Source organism: Scomber japonicus, chromosome 8 (assembly GCF_027409825.1).
Source record: "Scomber japonicus isolate fScoJap1 chromosome 8, fScoJap1.pri, whole genome shotgun sequence".
NCBI lineage: Eukaryota > Metazoa > Chordata > Actinopteri > Scombriformes > Scombridae > Scomber > Scomber japonicus.
The window spans coordinates 2121556-2140648 of NC_070585.1; the positions used below are offsets into that span (position 1 = coordinate 2121556).

The 19093-nt window shown below is 37.8% G+C and overlaps 1 protein-coding gene across 1 annotated transcript; it reads right to left on the reverse strand.

The window, feature by feature from the left end:
• Positions 1-4620: 4620 nt before the first annotated feature.
• Positions 4621-13965, reverse strand: rell2 (RELT like 2). Its single transcript, XM_053324089.1, has 7 exons — positions 13930-13965; positions 9649-9691; positions 8927-9127; positions 7585-7647; positions 7233-7296; positions 6651-6827; positions 4621-6548 (listed from the first exon to the last, which is right to left on the reverse strand). Exons 3-7 carry the CDS (start codon positions 9111-9113, stop codon positions 4838-4840), a joined length of 2202 nt encoding a protein of 733 aa, XP_053180064.1. The 5' UTR covers positions 9114-9127; positions 9649-9691; positions 13930-13965; the 3' UTR covers positions 4621-4837.
• Positions 13966-19093: the final 5128 nt, after the last annotated feature.

The window sequence follows — 19093 nt, forward strand, 5'->3', positions numbered from 1 at the left end:
ACTTCTTAGTTGTTGCAGTTTTTCAGTGGTGCTTCAATATAAGTGATTTAATAGCTGCTGATTTGTATTGTGTTTTTATGAGATATACATATGTAAGTGGTGCTACTCCCTATATGACACAAAAATAGAAATGATGACACAAGCAATTCAACTTAAAAATATTTAGCGTTTGTCATTCTACATACTGATACATTCATGTGTTTGCTGGTGCATAATGACTGATGGGACCTTTAATGTGCTATTATCTAACTATACCCATCTTATTCAATTATACTGATGCAAACAGAATCTCATACATGCAACTTGCAATACTTCTCACCACAAGTGTTAGTTTCGGTTCAGAGGAGACAGTCAATGCCGCGTTAACATTCAGATTGTGGTGAATAATATGGTAACTGATAGCTGCACCCTTAAGACATTTCATATATTTTACACACGTAATTCTGGATCTGCAATGAAATGCGCATACATGGTTTATTCAGTCGAGAGCCCGACAGATATATAGTCAGCCGATATTATTGGCCAATATTGACCTATCACAGATATATTGATATTGATGAATATGTTGTCCGATATGTGCTGATCGTATAATATTGGCTAATATATTGATATTGGAATTTTGTACTCCCTAATATCGGCATCGGACCCAGACATCCAGTATCGGTCAGGCTCTAATTCAGTCCATATCGTAACTGTAAAATAACTTCAGATTTGTGCATACGTTTATTTAAAAAACAAAACAAAACAACAGCAGAAAACATGGTACTCTTACAAATGGTCAATTTTGTGTATATACATACAAGATTTAACATATGTGACTTGTCAACATTTAACACACAAGTTTGTGCTATGTTAAAAAGGCAAAAGACCAGCTTGTTATTAATACACTCAAAAATATATTGATGGTGACAGCATTTAATTTTTGGAGCATGTTTAGTGATGATGGTGGAAACACACTGCAGTCATTATGTGAAAATGTGATGTGTGTGGTGACCCAATCAATCATGATCACATATTAAAACAATCTTATTAAAACCTTTCAAACATTAACAGATCTAAATGTACCAGAGAGTTCTGGATAAAGGCTATGACTAAGACTAGATTCCTGTCTGAACATTGTTTTAGGTCTAAAATACTCAAGAGACCTCTTAATAGTTGATGACTTTTTCTGTCCATCTGTCAAACAAGAGGCAGCCAGTTGGAAGATGGATGGATTTCACATTTTAGGGGCAGAGCGAGAGAAAGACTTGGACTGTAGGCTGCAGACCTCCTGGTCGGTTTCCCATCAAGGCCAGGAAATGACGCTGACCTCTGACTTGGAACCTTTGAACTATGTCTGGTAAATCTGTTGCTAACCAGTCTTTGTAGTGAAGAGACTCAAGGGCCACAGGCTCCAATTTATACTGGGCTGAGTGCCAGCAAATAGAAATCTAAACAAATATGGATTCCCTTCGTGTGTTTTTTTAAAATCCTTAAAAGGTCTGTTCGTCCAAATTATATATTTGAACCAGTTTTGAATGTATCTGCTAAGGGAATGCCATTCTCCTCATTGCACTGGGCTGACAGCAGACATAAACATACCAAAGCTGTCTGCATGGCTAACAACTACTGGGATTACATAGAAAAAGAGTTTTTTAATATATATAAATAACATTTGCATATACTGACCCTTTAGAAATGAGTGTAGAATTTGTTTAGGTGTTTTCTGGTGTATATAAGTAGTCTTTAAAGGTTATTTTACAGCAGCAAAGAAATCTGACACAGCTATCCTAGCACCTAAAGAGCCAAGTACTTCTCACAAGCACTGATGGAGACCATAACCAGAGCTAAAAGGAGAGTGAATATTAGACTTCCATTCACCAGGTGGTCACAGACATGACTCCAAGTCAATGCTAATGTTGCTCTGTGTCTGCTAGAAGTGTACAAAGGCAACTCGTTGCTAACAAGGTCACCATAACAAGTTTATAAGGTGATAATATGTAAGATTTTGTGTTCACATCTTGTTGCTCTGCCCCCAAGTGGTCAAACCAATTACTGCAAGAGTAAATAGTAATCCTAATCCCTACATCAATTTCTAAATCTTATTATTTTTATGGTTTTGTAATCAGCCACTATAACCACCTGAAGCCTGTGCCACGAAATAGAATTTGGAGTTAGCAAGGTAACTCCAGGTCTAACTCTGGGTTTTCAAGGTTACAACGATTACTTTTACTACAACTTGGGTCACCAACATGGGCAGTCAAGTGATCACACAAGTTAAGAAACAAAAACAATTAAATAATAACACACAATTTCACCTGATTATCTAAAAAAGTCTGAAATGATAAAAACAAACTCCATATCAATTATTAATTTGTGAGTAGTTAACAAAAATTAGACAAATGTTTAAAAGAAATGTTTTGAATTGTGTCAAAGCAGACTATAGTAATACCTTATGTTCTCTGGATTGCCCTGGCTGGTTGTTGCAGGGTATATTGTAGAACAACATTATTAGTCATGTAATTAGTTGTACAGTAAAGGATAGATGAAAAGTTGTGTATATGCTTTATGTGTAATATCATACATCTGTGACTATGGTAGAAGCCACAGCTGCGGGATATTTCTGTTCTGTTGTTGGAATTAGACTATTTTTTAAAAATCCTGTAGAATGAAAGGCCTTGCTGTTATGACAGACAACCATAATGTTGTATCACAACAAAAAGCAATGATCATTGGAGAGTTCTACCATAATCCCCATGTACAACATCACCGGTTTACTATTTGATGTACCAGGTGTAAAAGATACACTTTAAAATATTCCTTTAAAATACACATATAAATATATTTTTAAAATCAATTACTCCTACGTTTCACAGTTTTAGGAATGCAGAGTTTATTCTGTTGATGTTTTCATGTCTTTGTACTGTAGTCTGAGAGCTTTTTTTCCTCATATAGGACTCCTATAGCAGCTACTGTGTGATAATACACTCATCAGTACAACGTCCATGGCTGTATATTGCTGTTATTTGCTGTTGTTTTGCCTGGTAAGCATTTTATTTTTGTTGAACAGGGACACACACGTAATTGGCAGGAGCAGAGAGAAGTGGTGTGAATACCAAGACAGGTAAAATACCCATTTGTATTAGTATTATTGTCATGGTCCGGAACTGGAGTGGCTGGTATAGAGGAGATGTAGTATCAATCGAGGTGCTTGGTTACACTGATACAAGGGGAAAGTGAAAATGGTATTACTGGTGTAACTTCTGTACATGACCACATTAATGACTTAGTAGTTCACGTGGCACTGAGAAAAAAAGCAGTGTCCAGGGCTCGGTCACTTAAAACCATCTGCAGTTTTTGTATGGTGGGAAATCAATGAGGGATTGAGTCTTTATTACTGCACAACAGCTAACAAAAAAAGGAGACAAAAAAAGACTGCAGTGGTCCAGATGGAAAGTCAAGCAACTAGATGAAAAGAGAGTAAGAAAAATGTAATGTATCTTAAATATACCTTCAAGAATTTGCTGCAACTTCAATTAACTCCATCGGTCTAGCTGCCCAGAAAGCTGTCAAAGCTCCTTTTGCTGTTAGTCTGGTTTTACAATCAGAAAAATAAATTAAGAGGGCAAGAGCATGATCACACATGTATTTGTTTGTTGGAGCAGAAAAATGATTTGTATTTATATTTAAAAGTAGAAATAGGCATTAAAATGCTTTTTATTTTATTACGTGTCTAATTTTAGGGTATTAAAGTGTCAAAATAAGCGTTCATCAATATTTTGCACATACGGTCCCCATATTGGTCCTTGGACTCAGATCTACAACTGCACTGACTACTCAGCTAAATTAAAGCTCAGCTCCACTACACACTATTTATATATCCATGACATATTTGATGTTTTTTTATTCTCAAAAACTAAAAATAATTTCTAAAATATTGGTACAGATTTTTTTTTGTTAAAACCCAATATTTGTGCTTTTCTGAATATGAATGGATTTGACACCACCCTTAATGGTAAGCCAATACAACACATAGATAGTTAACTAAGGCAGCCAGTTGGTCAACCAATCAGACAAAAGCACCCTACGTCACTTATTTTACAAGGACAATGGGTATTTCACATGCGTAGACACTCTTATTATAAATTAACAAATCAAATAACAAAAAGTCATAGATTAATTGATGGACTTCTTCTGATTCATTTGGGTATTGTATGAAAATGTTATTGTGTTGGTCAGTCAGTTGGTCCAAAATTTGGCTGACTGAAAAATCTCAATAACTATTGGATGGATTGAATCAATGTCTTTAATATATATCTAGATGTATCCCAGTGACTCTGGACATTGCCAGCCTTCGTGCCACCATAAGTTTGACATTCATGGTTTTAAGTGAAATCTACACAGCTAATGGGTGAATCGCCATGAAATTCGGTACAGATATCCATGTTCCCATCTGGAAGTGCAACTTTGTCTATCCCTTGACTTTTCATCTAGCGCCACCATCACGTGAAAATTCCAGTCTGTCCAATACTTTGGTTTATGACAAGATAGCATCAGCTGTACCTTGGAGTCTGTGCTAACATGTTAAACTATGGTGACCATGGAGAACTAAATAAATGGAAGCATATGTTTGCCCGGAAACGTTATGCCTTCAGTCAACAAGAAAGTCAATGGACCAGCCACTCCAGTCCAGCTGCAAATGTATCACATGACCTGCTGTGGTTAAATGATTAAAAGCATTATTGTTTAATTTGTTGTGTTACTACTTTAATTCCATTCCTCTAAGAGTCTAGGAGAGCTACTTCTCAAGTCTTTCTTTGGGATGTCACTGGGCACTTTGAAGTTTTCCCTTCACTTCTTAGTCCGGTTTTGACTGAATGTTCACCGTCTTCTGCGACTCCTCTTCTAACCTCTCTGCTTCTTCCACTTGCGTCACCTTACAGTCCCTAATATCTTCCATCTCTACCATATCGTCCTTTTCCTGGCTCACCATTGACCTAACTTCTGCCCCAGAAGTCTCTTCGATTTGTATTGCAGGTTGTCCGACACCTGAAATGGGTACATGTTCTCCCTGACTGAGTGGACCAGCACCCTCTTTTCCAGATCCAACCCCAAATTCAGAAGTCGCTTCTGCCTGGCTTTGTTGTGAGGTAGACTGCTCTTCCTTCTCCACCATAGTGACCACAGAAAACTCTCTCTTGCTGTCAGGGCTGGCCTTGACAATGGCCACACTACTTATTCTGTTCCCTTGAGGTGAGGAGGGCGGCATGGGGCTAGAAGGTGACACAGGCAAACTGCTCAGTTTGTTTTTAGAAAGCTGATCAGAGGGAGAGGAAATGGGAGATCCTTTAGAGTCTCCTGCAGGTGGTGACATTTTCCCTTTTTTGAGGATCCCGCGCAGTTTTATTTCTGTCATTTCTTCTGATGTTGGGATTCTGGCTTCTTCTGGCTCTTGTTCCTTTGCAGATAATGGGCTTGAAACCATATCACCTTTGGTTGATAGTTTTGGGCTAGGAGAAAGAGCAGGTGAGGGAGTTCGGGCTTGTAAGGAACCAGTGATTGCTCTACCTGATGGGAGCTTAGGGCTTTGAGTGAGGGTAGGGGAAAAGGCAGTTGTTGCAGCTTCTGATGGTGTATTCCTTGGGCTTGGTTTGGGGCTCGGTGTGAGTGCAAAGGGTGAGGTAGGAGTTTTTAATGAAGAAACTGACGATGGGGTCTTGATAGGGATTGAAGACAGAGGGGAAGAACCTATGCTTGTTAAATCTAAGCTAGCACCTAAAACTACCTCCTGATCTGGGCTGGAACTTAGGTCAGGCGGAGTTTGGGTAAGTGGAAGGCCTTTGTCCAAACTGGGTTCAGACTGACCAGAAGAAGTGACAGGAGTGAAACATGGAATATAACCAATGGGTGTCGACGTCTGCAGGGGCCCAGGATCGTTATTTCTTAACATGTCATACTCAACATCTGCTTGTTTCTCTGTTCTCTTAAATGTCTGCTCGGACGAAGCAGAAGATGGAATGGGAAGGGACCTGGGAGCAGAAGCTCCTGTACTGCCATCTGAAGGATTGACTGTAAGGCCAGTATATGGCTCAGGAGTGGGCTCATGTTTAGAGCCATCCTTGGGAACAGAGCTAGAGCCAGAGGTCTGTTTGTCTGTTTGGGTCTTTGTGGTCTCAGTCTCAGGTGTGGGACCAGCTTTAGTGCCACTTTCAGGGATATCTTTAATGCTCTTTGTCAGCAATGGTTCCTCCAGCACTACAGGTTGCTGCTGAATACCAAATCTAACCCCTCCGGTCTCCCTACCTGTCCCCTCTGGTATTTTCATGCCAACAGGGTCACTACCCCGCCTCAACCCAAATATGGTCAAACTCTTCCTGCGTTTCCCCACATTCACAGCAGTCCCATTGGAGTTCTCTGATGGTGGGTGGACATCCTTGAACATACTTCTCAAGTTGTACCCAGCATCCTTTCTGTCGTCGCTGTCCTGGGATTGGTCCAGCTGGTCACTAGAAGCGGCCAAAGCATTAGGACTCCCTTGGGGCTTCTTATCAGTGTGTATCACCCGAAATCTGCAGGGATAGTGACACAGTCAGTTATGCATGTCTTTACCTCTCATGTATTGATATTTCTACACTATCCCAGCATCCTTTGTGCAAAAGCAGTGCTGTTACCTGCCAACAGAGAAGACAGTCTGCTCTCCAGGTCGTTGTCTGAAGCGGGTGGTTCTGCTTTGTCGGCGGCCCTTTTTGGATCGACTCTGGGCACAGAGGTGGCAGGAGTTGTGTTCCATGCCTGAGTGCACTGTGTGATGATGGGAAGGAATACCAGCAACGGACTCCTTACGCAACCTGGACATTAACGTTATCATTATTATTATGAACATTATTATTATAGAGCTAGACCGATATATCGTCCAATATTAGCGTACTGCAGATGTATCATATTGGTGTACAGGGAACTGAAGTACATCATATTTTATTCTTTAAGTCTCTTTCAACTTAGCTTTCATTGTAAGTTTGTATCATGTATTATGAGCATGGGTATAAAACCAGGTTGATTGAAACCCACCTCTTGGTTATATAGTCTGAATCTAGGAGTTAAATAAAAATACTCTTCACTCTAAATACATTTATTTTGTAGAATCCAGAGGTTTTGCAGTTTAAGATTAAAATAAAAAGTTTAATTTCCCCTGAAATGAACAAAGAGTCAACACACAGTGTCACACTAACACAGACTTTGATGGATGAGTGTACCTTGCGTCATGGCGCACACAGACATTGTGGCTTCCCAATAACTCATTGAAGGCTTCCATGTTGGCTGGAAGCGACAAAAAAACAAACATATTAGAGAACTAATCGAGTATTCTACTATTTGATTGATTTGTGGATACATGCTAAACTACTCTGATAAAAGTAGGGCCCTGAATATAGTACTGTACATGTCATCTTTGTATTTATTTGGCGTATCAGCAGTTAAATAGACTAAACTTAAATAGTAAAATAGAACCTAATGAAGGATAATCCAGATTAAATTTGACACACTAAAACCTACATTTGAACAAAATAAAACACCATCAAATCCAAAAGACATTCTTATATTGATCACCTTCATTTTCAATAATGCATTTGAGAATCTGCTCCACTGTATCCTGGTTCTCTTCATCTTCATCTGAAACACAACAGAGCAACAACAAAATGAAATTCACATTTGTTAGATATTGACATTGTATATCAGTGAGTGTTAGTTAAAGCTTGACTGTATTTAGACACAACTTCTTTATAAATAATAAGCGGAAACAATATGGGTAGACACAAACTGCACATTTGTAATAATGATTCATGTTAATAGTTGTTTTAAAAAAGGATTTCTAAGACATTTTGGAGATAAACAGATAAACGGTCTTTGTGTAATTCAGTGTAATTCAGGCATGCCTACCACAACTAAACATAAACAATACACTGCGTCATCATGGAATCTGTTTTTGGACTTTTTGTGTTTTTTTTTCTTTCTTTTTTTTGGGTTTAGTTCATTACAGATGTTGTTTATTGAGGTTTGGGTTTTCTGTATTCTCAGTATTTTTCCCCTGTACTGATTTTGACCAATCATCTCCTTGCCGTCCTCGTTTAGTTTGCCTGGTTTTAGCCCTGGTATTCACTTCAATCTATGTTGAATTCTTTGCTAATAAAAGGCAGCTTTTTTTAAATAGAGATGTTTGTTCAGACTCAATCAGTCTCTGCTTTCAGGTCCACCTGCTCCACTACTCCACTTAAATAAGAACACACAACAGAACACTTTTTAAGGCCAAACACTGCATAATGTAGCATCATCACTAACGCATCACCTAGCTCAAAGCTGCAGATTCATCCCTTTGAGACGCAACATTCAGGGATGTAGGAAGAGTCAAACAGACAAAAATCCAACCATTTTAACCATCTCAGTTGAAATTGTGATAACTCAAAATATGAAATACAATCTCAAATTGTTAAAAGTTCAATTTCAAATTTCAATTTAAAGACCGTACACTCTTATGATTGAAATCCTGAATATACAAATACTGTTCCGAATGACTAAATTCAGACCGACATGTTACTCATAGCTTGTCTTGGTTTTAGAAGAGTGGCACACATTTCAAAAGCAGCAAAGAGTTCCAATTTAAACTGAGAATAATAACATATAACTTGATAATCATTCTGGGATTATTATGGGATGATGTGCACAAATGTCCTTATACGTGTGTACAGTACAGACATCGTTATGCATCAAAGTGAGTGTGTGTTTTAGTAACATGGTGTGTGTGAGTACTTCGTAATATGGACTTCAAAGAAGACCACACAGGTTTGTGAGTGTTTGTGTATTTCTGAAGGAGTGTTGGAGAGAGAGAGAGAGTGAGAGAGTGTGAGAGAGAGAGAGAGAGAGACAGAGAGAGAGAAGTAAGATAGAAACCCACCGTCTTCAGTTCCTCCGAGCTTCTCCTCTTCCTCCTCGTCTGCAGTGCGGCACCTGTAGCCCTTCTTCTTCAGCAGGTGGCAAATGAGGAAGCCCAGCAGCCCGGTGATGAAGAAGAGGAAGACCACCAGAAAAATCATGTAGGGCGGAGGGGGGTCCCCCACCCCGTGGGCTTCTAAATCAGTCATGATGTAGCTTCAAGCTAAGAGTTCGAGAGAAAGATTAGATTGAATAACTGTGTATGTTTTCCACTGTATATCTGCCTTATTTATTTCTTTATTTTATTTCCTTCTTTATTTTTTGATTTATTCTTATCACCATTTGATGTTATGTTGTTTGGCTCTGATTTATAATAAGTGAGAATGACAGCCGCTCACTTTATGCAACAGCTCCACCCACATCTGACAGATTATCATTATGAAGCATAAATGGAAAATGTTGTGTGAGATTTTTAATTGCATATAAGCACATGAAGGCAATAGTACACAGACTGTGACATATATTGAAAGAGAATTAGTGAGTGGATGAGTAAATTCCAGAACTTAAAAGCTAGTTTCTGTGATTAATAAGCAACTATGAGTAAAAAAGAAACATATTGTAATGATGTTTTGGATTAAAAAGATGAGAAAGATTATTTGTAACCGCCAATAAAATATGTACCGTATCACATCCACCCCCAAGCATAAGAAACAGAAATATAGTGAAAGGAAAAAAAGCACTTACAGGTTTTGGAGTTGGATCAAATCATCTTCAAGCCTTCCTTAATCTACATCAAGTCAGTATGTGATGAACAGAGGAGGCAGAAAGAGAAAAAAAAGGAAGAGATCAAAGTCAGATGTTCAAAATCACTCCTATAAGAACATAAGAATACTCTTTATGAGGTATCTTTTGAGACACTTCAGGAACACGGTGTGTGTTTACATCTGTTATATCCCTACAGGCCTTTTTCACAGCAGGTATTTTGGATTTACCACAGCAGGAAAAGCACATGTGTATTCAGTTAAATTATTGATGGCCATCAACGTGTTCCAAGACGACTGCACTAATCCGTACTTTAATGTCAACAATGGAAAAAATGTAAAAGGTGTTTTTTGCACTGGGAAGCCCATAGATAGTTATCAACTCTGAACTTTCCCTCAGCTCAGAGAATTTTTAGCATTTTTCCATTTACTGTTTTGGTTTTAAAGCCCACAGCTTTAGTGTTTTGGTTGTCTCAGTTTGAATCAACCTTTTTCCAGCAACAACACTCAGCTGTTTTCAGTGCTCAGATGAACCCAGCTGCCCAGCTCAAAGAAAAGTGAATATTAGATGTGGATTCATCAGGTGGACACAGACATGACATGGTCTTTACACCAACAAATACAGCTCCTTTCACTAACTGAATGAAAGAATGTGAACACTTTTACTAATGTAGGATATGTCCATCTGTTATTGACTGGGTGCTATGAACAGGTGACATCTCATGCTCAACTACAGTACACATAAAAACCTACATTATAGATATCAATGACAGGACTCCCATAAACCCATGGTAGCAACCATAAATCTTATTGTTGCTCTGTGTCTAATGGATGTTACATTCACCAAAGTAGAGCCTTTAGTCCACTCTGCTAGTAGCTATTGTTCTTCACGTTTTCATCAATCATCAATCAATCATGTTAATGTATTTTTAAACTGTATAAATAAATAAGCACATTAACCACCACTTTTGTATGGTGGTATTGTGTTTACAGCTTGTTAAACTAATCCCAAGTAGGCTCAATGTATTATACTGATTGATATGCATGCTACTAATCCTTTTCATTTAGCTTTGAGTGTACAATTAGCTATCATGAAATAGGTTAAGAACAGGTGACTTGCTATTTGTATACAGTACCAGTAAAAACTTTACAATTCCAGTGAATAGTAAAGTGTGTCCAAGCTTGTGAAAGGTAATGTAAATATTGTATAATGTTAATAATTTATGTCTATACATGCACAAACAGACTAAAAAAAAGCTTTTTCCCAACTGCCATAAACCTTCTGAACTCTGATATCTCCTCAGTCTGAGATATAACCTCTCACTGAACATGTACAATAAGATATGTGGGAACGTGCAATACACTGTCTAATATTGGCACAATAAACTATGCTGGTAAAGTGCAATACACTATTTACTATTCGTGCAATCATAATCCTGCTGAACACTTGTGCAATAACAATCTGTGCTGACACTTGAACACTTGTGCAATAATAAACTATGCTGCTGACTTGAACACTTAACACTGAGCCTGGCATCATTGCCAAATGTGAGCTATTTTGTATGAGCAGTTTAGATCCATTCTATATTCATACTGTATTATTTATCTATTTGGATTGGACCTCTGGGGTTGTCACAAAAGCCATTCTTCTTATACTTTTTATACAAGAAAGATACTGTGTGTCTTTTTACACACCAGACATTTTGACATGTTATAGCACAGGTGAACCATCAGTAATAAAGGCTGTATTTCCATTAGGTGTTCCAATTTCAGTGTCCTGTTACTGTCCATGCTGACTTACAGGGACACTTCAACACAACAGTGCCATTGTGCTTTTTCTGCTATGACATTTCCAAATTCAGACTTATAATGGTGCAACATAACTAGCAAGAGAGTCAGTGAGATGTCAATTAAGAATGGTCCTGAAAAGAGGTCTAATCAGCACAATTAACTGACAACACCTGTTTGGTTGGCTCTCAGGCCCCGTTTATACGTACCCGGTTATTTTTAAAAACGGAGACATTAACCATCATTTGCACCCTCCGTTTAGACGCAAACGGAAAATTCTCCCCTGAAAACGATGCTTTTTAAAAACTCTGGTCAGAGAGGAGATTTTGGAAAACTCTGTTTGCACGTTTGCATGTAAACAGAGAAAAATGGAGATTTGGGGAGCCGACGGCAGATTGTGAGACAGAAACTGCTCCTGGGTTAAATGTGACATAGTTTATAATCTACAGTCTATGTTTACAATCTATGGTGATCATGGATGCAGAATAGCAGTCACATTTATGCTGGTGTAATCCCTTTGTATTTGTTTGCATTTGCAAATACAAGTGTTGTACTATGTGGAGCAATGAAGTCACGTTGTTGTTGTTGCTATGCGGGATTCTGATGGGGCTTGAGCTGCCCTTGACGGCATATATACACGGGTTAGTGTAAATGGAAAGTGTTCTGAAAACAGACTGGTGTGCACACAGTTTTTTTGTAAACGGAGAGGATGAAATGTCCGTTTATGAAAATAGCCGGGCACGTGTAAACGTAGTCTCATTTGAGAGAACAGCAATCAGTAAATTACAAAAACATGGCTACCCAAAGTTCAATGTTTTAAGTATTACAGTGTTTACAGGTTAAATGTGCTAAAATGTTATTTACTTTTGTATGAATGTTTTTTTGGTCATGGAATTGTGAAACTAAGATTGTGACAGACTCAATGCTCGTCAGTGTAGAGAGGAAGAATGAAGGGTAAGTACATTTCCAAAAAGTCTGTGGCAAAGCCTCTGAATGCTGTTTGAGTTATTTGAAAGTGGGAACTAGTCTAGTAACAGCTGCAGGGGATATATTCATAGCAATTGTACTGCTGGTATTACAAGTCTATAATTCTTCCTTATTGCTTTACCTTTGAACTTACAGTGGTACATCCAAAGGGTTATTGTGTAGATCATTTGACATTAACTTAAGCTAGCATGAAAAGCAGGTGTAATTAACCTTAAGGATGGCTATACTTCATTTTTCAGTTGCAGGGCCATGCTATCGTGCTAACAGCTAACTGACCTAGCTGACTATACACAATGGAATGTAGCCCTCATTAACATTATACTGTCACATTATAATCCAAACACATTGGGAAATTACATAGCTGCCATCAGCAAATGAGCAGAATTTGTGGTTGTTTTTTTGTTTGTTTGCTGATTCATGTTAGCTATGTTATGTTATAAATTGATTAGCATAATGTCATTTGCTAGCTTAAGTTAATGTTTCGGTTGTTACCGTATGTGTGGGTATTTCACTTTATACTTTAATAGCTTTTTTAATTTTGCTCTAATGTATTTCTATGCTTTATTTAAAGACTTGCCTACATTTTATGGGATAATATTTTAGCTATTTGACTGCTGTAAGTAATAAATGCTTGCTGAATTTCCAAAACTGTGCTAGCTAGCTTCATGTGTTCTAGCAACAGAAAAAACCGTGCTAACACAGGTACTGTATGTCCCAACAAGACTGCAATCATGCTGAACCAGAACTGTAGTTTATGCTACATCCAAGGATTCAACATTTTATAACTGAGAGGGGCACAAAGACAGTTGAAGTGAAATCACAGAAACAATTTGGACAGAGTGTAGTGAAGGTTAGATAACTAGGCGAGGTAAAGCAGGCAACATGCCCCGAGGTCCTCAGCCTGATGTACAACATGCACCTCCCCGCCTTCACTGTGTCAAAAGTCAATTGGTTTGTGGGAATTTGATTAAGTGAAATCTGTTTTAGAATATACATCACTCAAGGACATTATCAACTGAAATGATAATTGCCTTAAGGCAGGGCTTTCATTATTAGGCCTTGAGGCCTGGTGTCAAAATCTAATTTTAAGACCAGAAGCAGATGGTGCATATTCCTAAAAAAACATGTTTGTGTTAAATTACCAAAAAACTATACGAAACTAACAAGTTGACACACAGTAAGCCTGGGGCAGGTACTGCTCCAGCATGGTAGTAGTAGCACTGATGGCTAATAATACTGTATAATGAAGCTGAAGTGTGTAGTCTGCAATTTGCAATAAAAACCAAAAACAGACCTACCTCACAAAAATAAAGAAGAGAAGTAATAACATGAGCATGTAAATATGCATTTACCTTACACTTATGGCATAAGTATAAATTTCCCCAGCCTATCAATTCTGCTACAAACAAACACAAGCCTTACAAAACACAGTCAATTTGCAGCTCTCTTTATGTTTATGTATGTTTGCCAACAAATAAATAGTTCTTACCATTTTCCTGTATGTCTGTCAACAGTGGACACATCCTAACATGTGAAAGTCAGCAAAGGCATACCAACAAAAACACAGAAAAAAAGCTGTGGAGATGTGCGTGATAAACAGTGTCAAAATGTGTGTGTTGGATAAGAGGTTAAAAGTAGCGAACAGCCCCTCCAGTATTGGTTCCCTTTAGCCCCACCTTTTCTATCTGTCTATTTACAGAGAAAGACGGAGGCACATAGGTGCTGTGTGACAAGAAGAAGAAGGAGAAGAGAAAAAGATAAAGCAAGGGAACCCCAACTATACTGTTTTAACATAAAGAAAAGCATACATGAGACTGTAAACATGCACAAGCCTATAAATAATAAATATAATAGTAGTTCACACCTGCATGATACATTCTTGGCTTACATAATGCGTGATATACAGTAGAATCATAAATGAATGGAATGTACAGTGATGTAATATGTCATCATGGATGTGCAAACAGTAGGCTAATATACACACAGACACACATGCACACACAAACACACACACACACACACACACACACGCACACACAGTGTATCCTAGAGTTAACATAGCCTATAGCAGCTTATCAGTGTTGACCTCCTGCTGGCTTATCAGTGTCCATTAACGCCCCTCACACACACACACTTACACTTATCAGCACTTGCTCTCTCGGAAATGTTTTTTTAGGGTGGTGAAGCCCTCTGAAACAGTGATGATAGTGCATTGCATTAGCACTCACCATTAAATATCATCAACACAGTTTATTTTTTACTTTTAAAATACTTTTACCATCTTTTATGCAATATCTGGGATGTTAACCTGGTAAATGACACTGTCTAACCCTTGGAGTAATGTCGCCTCTGTAACTTTGGTTCAGGATAGGTGTAAAATGTACAGAGTTGCCTCTCAAATGAAGGGTTGACGAACAGCATACTGCTCTGAATGCAATGACAATAAGTGATCTTGGCATGGATCTGTGGCTTGAAGTGTTGCCAACATTACGAGCCACACAGCTTCAGCTGATGCACAGATTTATATACTGCTACTGACAGCTTTGATATTGTTCATACTGTCTGATGTATAAAAACATAAGAACAAGTGATTTGAAGTGACCTGTCCATGAGTCCATTATACCACCAATGTCTAACCAGAGTTATTTGAGAAACGATTTAAATAGAGGAAAGAGGAAACCAATGAGACTAGAAAACATTAACTAATAAATTCAACTAAATGTAATAAACATTGGAAAGCGATCTTATTATATGTTTTCTTGGAGAGAGATGGATTAAGAAATTGATAACATTTTCATGTCTGAAATGAATGTTCAATATTAAGCTACCTCCAGCTCATGGTTAGCTTAGCTTAGCATAAACACTGGAAAAAAGGAGACAGCTAGCATGGCCTTGTTCAAAATGTTTCTTCATCAGTGTTGCTCAGGCTTTATGCTAACTCTTTGGACAAAAGCAACAGTATTGGGATAGTTACTTAAATAATATTGTTCATTAAAATGTAACTGAATGAACTTTCGGAGGAAATCATACGATGTGATTGCTGCAAACTAAATTGCATTCAACAATCACACAGTTTTTTGGCATTCTATCTCCTTTTATTTGCATCTTATTTGTGTATCAACGTGGTTATTCCTTTTAGTTAATCTGCTAATCATCTGCTTTAAATTAGCTTATTTCTATATCTGCTTTTTACTTTTTTATGTATGAACTTCATGGGCTCAGTGTTGCTTGATGTGCTCTCTTTTCTAATTTTATATGTTGTGTGTGTGTGTCCCGTATACTACAGCTACTAGATCTATTTACTTTCCTAAATAAGATATGCATAGCAACTGCTTCACAACTGTCCCACTCCCTTCCTCCCTTTCTAATGTTAGATTGTTTTTTTTTCAGACTTAATACACTAGGGAGTAAAGGGGAAAAAGGGAACAAAAAACTCCTAGTTTATCTGTTTTATGTATCTAATTGATCATATCTTTGTGTCAATTTTTAGACATCCTTCTTGTTTTCATGCTTTAAAATACATGAAGTGAACATTATGTTTACATATAAGATATGTAAGTAGTGGTATAAATCTATCCCACCATGAAGAGTACATGGTAGAGGAGAAAAGACTACAAATAGATTATAAATAGTAGTTTGACAGTGAATTAGTGCAGTGGAAAGTTCCCTGGGAGATATATTTTTACCCTCAAGTCCAATCCAAGTCCGAACTTCTGACAACAAGCTTTCTACAGCGAGTGTGCTTCTTATCTAACCCTGACTGCAACCTTCACCTACTCTAAACTATACTGTTTTAACCTCGCTTCTTAAAGCTTCACTCTCAGCTTGTTTTTCAAATGATGCTCGTATAGAATCAGCCTTCAGTTGTCACTCATCCACTACATGTAATATTATGATTTTCCAGACTGTGTGAAGCATTCACGTAAGCCTGATGTCACTCTCAACCACAGTAAAACCATTTCCTGTTTCCTTTAGGAGAGTAAGGGGTCACTCACATAAACACACATTCATAAACTGGGCTGAGCAGCACACAAATACACACAAAGCATGGTATCATTTAAGGTTGTGGGACTTAGTTCCTCTCTCACTCTACATCATATTAACTCATAATGAGACTGCAAAAATACAGAAATTGGACTATTGGTGTTCAGTTGCACTTACACACATAGTAGCAAAAAGATAAAAGACAATATATCAATATTATAATGACATTGAGACAAAGGTATCAAAATCATTATAATATTACAAGATATCGTCTTAGATTTTGCATTATAATATCGCAATATCATGATATCGCAATATTGTAGTATGACATTGTGATGAGAGTTGTTGGAGGGTTTTAAAAGCTGCATTACACTAAAGTGATGTCATTTTCTGAACATACTAGACTAGACTGTTCCAGCTGTTCTATTTATCTACTCAGTCATTATATTAACTTTACTGATGGGTATTTATCAGATTCCCATTGTGCAAATATTTTGTGAAAGCACCAATAGTATAGTCATAACTACAATCTTGTTGGAATAATGTTATCAAGATATTTGGTCAAAAATATCATGATATTTGGTTTTGTCCATATCACTCAGCCCTATGAGGTATATCACCTAGTAACAAGTCCCTCAGAAGAACAAATGTTACAAATGTCTAACTTTTAGTTGTGAAAAGCCAGGATTTTAACATCTCTATCTAGCTCCCGTTATTTATTCTTTTCATTTGAACAGCTCACTGCTTAGAGAGACACTCTGTTTGGCCGGCTTTTCACTCCACTTCCATGTGTGGCCATTCAGAACATTAGCAAACATTTAGATTTCTGATGAAACCAGCTGTTAGACCCTTCTAGTAACAAGCCAAAAACTAGTGCATTAGATCTAGTTCACAAACCAGCTTAAAAGTAACATCCCCTCAATAATCTTACTAGATATGTTTCCAAAGACAAAAGGTTCTACTTTGCATGATAAAGCATAAAACAGCAAGAGAAATTAATAATCAGATTTCCTCAAGACTGATTTATATCCACAGATATGAAAGCATATACGACATGCAGATGCAGGAAGAATAAGACCGGTCTCATGCTGAGAGGAAGTTAATGCCTTCACAGTCTCTTTCTCTCTCTGTCACACACACACACACATACACACACACACACACACACACACACACACACACACACACACACACACACACACACACACAGGTTAAAGAGAGGAAGAGCTGAGAGAAGCAGGGAGATGACTCAGCATTATCATGACCTCAACAGAATTTCCTCCTTGTGACGTGTGTGCCTGCGTGTTTGGTGCTTTACGACTGCAGTGTGATGCTAGAAAATAAAGACGGATAGAGATATAGTGAAGGTGGGAAGCGGATGTGTGGTGTGAGAGGGTTGGGTATTTCGTCAGAGAGCTGTGACATCATAGGGATCTATAATAGTTTGCAAGCATGGTAACAGATAGGAGGGAGGGCGGTGACTGGATTATATGAGTGTCGCTAGCTGCAGTGATGCAGTAAAAGGTGTGTGAGTGGGAGCGCCTTGGTAGTCATTCCCCAGTTTCCTGTCAGCTCACTGCCATCCACTGTTAAATAAAGGTAAAAAAGCCCAAAAATAAATCTTAAAAAAAAAATCTTAAGAAAGGTGTATGAATGGTCACAATGAAAACTATGATAAAATATGATGACATTTTTATGTTATATTATAGTAGTATTATTAATAGTTGTAGTATTTACTGCAGGGCTATGGATTTCATTAAAATATGTACTTATTATAATTATAAGATGTTCATAAAGGTAGTGGTAATTAGTCCACCACCTTTAGTACTGTGCCTATTGATGGCGAGGTCATACAATTCACCCATAGCCTTGATTTACTTTACACTATGCATGTATTAGCCTATAAGAGCGAGATAGAGCGCCATTGATTTCCCCCCAGTGGTCACTCACTGTATTGCAGCAAAAAATACCCCTGTGGCCCAAAAGGCATTTTCCCCATAGACCACCATTGTAAAAGAGAGGTCTGTACCTCTTTGACAGGACACCTCAACTGCAGACAAGGTCTATAATGACTCTTTCTACTGTGAATTTTTGACCCATGGTGGTTTTATATTTGTTAAACCTTATATTTGCCAAGAAAAGCAATTCAAAAATCTGTGATGTCAGCACAATGTAAAGTCTGTAAATGTGATAACCTCTTCAACATGTCTCCTGATACTAAAAACAAATACAAACTCTTTTGGCTCTTGTCTGAATTTGACTCTGTCATCTATTTAAAGGGCACCTTTTTGACCCTTAAGTACTGTTAACCTAAATGTCTCTAATTATATTAGCTAACCTTAATTAGCCCAGGCTAGCTCTCCCAGGTGTGGAGAACAGTGGAGTCTCTTTAGAGTGACTGTTTTGTCTATTTTAAATGACACCCTGTTGAGCATAAAGTCATTTTTTCATCACTTGCCTTTGTACAGTATAGAGTACAATAGAGGAGCATCACTTTTTTCTGTTAACTTGCTCCCTGTAACTTGCTAATGATGTCACAGTGTCGCATAATTGCAAAAACAAATCCTTCCCCAGTACCAAACTGCAAACATTAAGTAAAAAAAAAACGTGCAGTAACACAATGACAATGCAGACTGATTTCCAGATCCACTTGTTCTGCAATCACATTC

What these genes read in the sequence shown, in the direction of transcription:
- rell2 (XM_053324089.1), bottom strand. Translation starts at nt 9,113, where the DNA reads ATGACTGATTTAGAAGCCCACGGGGTGGGGGACCCCCCTCCGCCCTAC. An exon ending in ATGCATTATTGAAAATGAAG is followed by an intron (nt 7,297 to 7,584) that starts GTGATCAATATA and finishes TGTCGCTTCCAG; the next exon opens with CCAACATGGAAGCCTTCAAT. An exon ending in ACTGTCTTCTCTGTTGGCAG is followed by an intron (nt 6,549 to 6,650) that starts GTAACAGCACTG and finishes CTATCCCTGCAG; the next exon opens with ATTTCGGGTGATACACACTG.